The sequence below is a fragment of the Arabidopsis lyrata genome (assembly GCF_000004255.2).
Source record: "Arabidopsis lyrata subsp. lyrata unplaced genomic scaffold ARALYscaffold_8, whole genome shotgun sequence".
NCBI classification, from domain to species: Eukaryota; Viridiplantae; Streptophyta; class Magnoliopsida; order Brassicales; family Brassicaceae; genus Arabidopsis; species Arabidopsis lyrata.
Genome location: NW_003302548.1, coordinates 18131301 through 18134154, shown reverse-complemented (window position 1 = coordinate 18134154; position 2854 = coordinate 18131301). Strand labels below are relative to the sequence as shown.

Sequence of the window (2854 nt, the reverse complement as noted above, 5' to 3'; positions counted from 1 at the left end):
TTTTTTTGGTACTCAATGAAACCTTTCATTGATGAGAATCGATAGTCAGTTAAAATTCATAATATATTTACTATTTTTTAAAGTAGAATACTAAATTGAAAAAAAAAAAACAAAATCTTAATTACCCTGCTATTTCGTTATAATCATTTATTTGATAATTTTAATTTAGACTTTTTTGTCATCTTTAATTTAGACTTATCCCTTTCAATTTCATATCAAATCATTTAATTTGTTATAAATAATATTTTTAAAGTATCTTCTTCAGCATGAAGAAAAATAAAATATCACTAAAAACAAAGAATGTTACATAAAGTGAAAACATCATGTAAATCTCTGGATTTCACTAAAATACTAGTAATATTTGAAGAAAACAATCTTATGACTAGATGACGTAATGAGCTCAGAATATACAATTATTAGTGAATATACGGATAGATACGTATATATATATTTATTGATGTCATATGTGGATAAATGTTATATAAATAGAAATTTACTTAACTAAGTATAGTTTCGCAGCACATGTCTCCTTGTCGGGGCACATTGTTAGATTGATCAATAATGTATTATACACAAGCGACATTCATTCATTTTATAATGCAGTTGTAATATATATGCTCATACTATGTATAATTAAAATAATCATCTATATAATACAGATCCATCTATATATAGATAGGTACCATCTTCCAAAATCAAATTTTGATTTGAATTTAGGACCATAGTTACAAAGAGAATTTTCAGATAAGAGTAATGACTAATAAGTAAAACAATTACTATTAAGATAAACAATCGATACGATAATATGACTAACAAAATATAAGATTATTTTAGAGCCTTAAGGATAAGTCAAGGTGACTCTTCTCCTGATCCTGGTCAAGACCACTCTCCGGCACACGGCGAGAGGAGAAGTCCCTCGAGCCGCCACTTTCGAGAAATCCTTCGTAGCCACGGCCGTAGAGTTCAAACCGGCCGGAGAACGGGTAAGGCTGGTCGGAATCAACAGTGTTTGAGGATCTAAAAAGTTCTCGACTCTTCTTGGCTAAGGTTCTCTCAAGCTTATGAGCGTTTTGATGACCACCAAGAGCTTGAGAGCTGTAAAACTTTCTTTGACAATAGTTACATGAGAATACCCTAGGCTGCTCCAAACATGATGATGAGTTCGTGGAAGAAGAAGAAGAAGAAGACATAGAAGAAGGCTCGAGAACAAGTTCTAGGTTTAGTTGGTGGTTCTTGTAACTTGGTAGGCTTAGACGTAGAGATGTGTTTGGCTGAAAGTCCATACCTTTAATTTTAGAGATAGAGAGAGAAAGAGAGATTAGAGAGATGAGAGAAGTGTGTTTGAAGAATTTGGGCTTGAGGGGCATTATATTTAAGGTGTAAAGATGCGTAGGTTTGCTCAAAACTCATGTTGGGTGCAACTTCGACTGTAAAGTATGGAGAGAGATGAGACATAGAAGCTGAAAGAATCAGTGGGAATCCAAGTGTTGTCGCCTCCATTAATGGCACCCTTTGAACCCTTTGTCGGTCCATCTGATATTATTTTCCTCCGAGTTTTATATATTTCTCAATACACTATTTTATTATATCTAATGGCATCGTTTTAGAGTATTGAACACCTTAAGAATGATGTCCCATGTGCTAGTTGTTAAGACCGGACACAGAAGATATCAGTTTTAATTTGAGCATTGTAGTTAGTTTATGCTTTTTTTCTTATTGAAAGTAGGTTATACCATAGACTTGCTTAAATTACTTTGATTGTATAGAGTTTTCGATATCTGCTAATTCTTTAGAGTTTTCCATTCACACCAAAGTTTTCTAAGCATAACCAAGAAATCTATTTGTCTTCAAAATTTAAATTCATACCAAAAATACTACGAGCTATAAAGACATCATATAAATAGAAAAGTCAGATTCTATGACTTTGGTAAGACATCGTTTAAGATGATGTCATTCTATTAATTATCAACTATACATCTAATAAAATGGTTTAAAGTCATTTGATTATAGAGGAAAAGTAAATTCATTCAAATTAGTTCTATTATAATTTAGGACATGTAACCTAGTAGTTTATACTAGCTAGTGTCAGTTGTTGTGTTACCATTCGGAATCAAGCTCAAACATATTGTTAGTAAAAAAATAATTATATCACAAATTTATATCGGTAATATCATTAGATTAATGATCTATGATTGAAAAAAACTCTCACTATATTTGTCTAAAGTTTTTAAATAGTAATGTTCATAAATGATATTAGGAGTTAAATTTCTTAACTCTGAGTATTAATACTTATCTATATATACATTTTTGGATGACTTTTAGCAAATAAATCCTGGGGTTACAATATATTTACGAAAAATGCCACTGGCGGGTCGGGTCAACTAAGATCCGCGTCCCAATAATCGGATCTTTTATTTTCACTTTTTTGTGCAGTTTTGGCATTAGATCATCAAAGACATAAAAAAAAAAGATAATCAAAATTTACGTTTTCGAATCAAAGAAACTTAGATCGGATAGTTATGATTCATTTGCCTTTTAAAGTTCATATAAAATCAAGATCTATGAAATCCGTCGACAGTATGCCATTTTCGATAAGAAAATCTGGATTTTGAAATCATTATTTCGCCAATTCAAGTTTGAATCGTTAATATTTAGTTGGCTCTATCATGTTTTAACATAAACAACAAGGAAAAATAAGAAAAATGAATGAGAATCGTGGAAATAAAAAAGAGATGAGGCGGCTAGGTTTACAGAGAGTTTGATCCTAGGAAGAAGACAAGGGTATTACTGTCTTTTCGTTTGTATCAACGAATATACAAAGAAAAAAAATTAAGGCGGGGTGGGTTCGAACTCG

At 31.4% G+C, this 2854-nt stretch overlaps 1 protein-coding gene across 1 annotated transcript; it reads right to left on the bottom strand.

Moving 5' to 3' along the window:
- Nucleotides 1–343: 343 nt before the first annotated feature.
- Nucleotides 344–1652, bottom strand: LOC110225680 (zinc finger protein 2). Its single transcript, XM_021015571.1, has one exon. It carries the CDS (start codon nt 1365–1367, stop codon nt 831–833), a length of 537 nt encoding a protein of 178 aa, XP_020871230.1. The 5' UTR covers nt 1368–1652; the 3' UTR covers nt 344–830.
- Between the last annotated feature and the right edge of the window lie 1202 nt (nt 1653–2854).

Excerpts from the sequence above, each read along its gene's own strand:
- LOC110225680 (XM_021015571.1), bottom strand. The coding sequence starts at position 1,367 with ATGCCCCTCAAGCCCAAATTCTTCAAACACACTTCTCTCATCTCTCTA.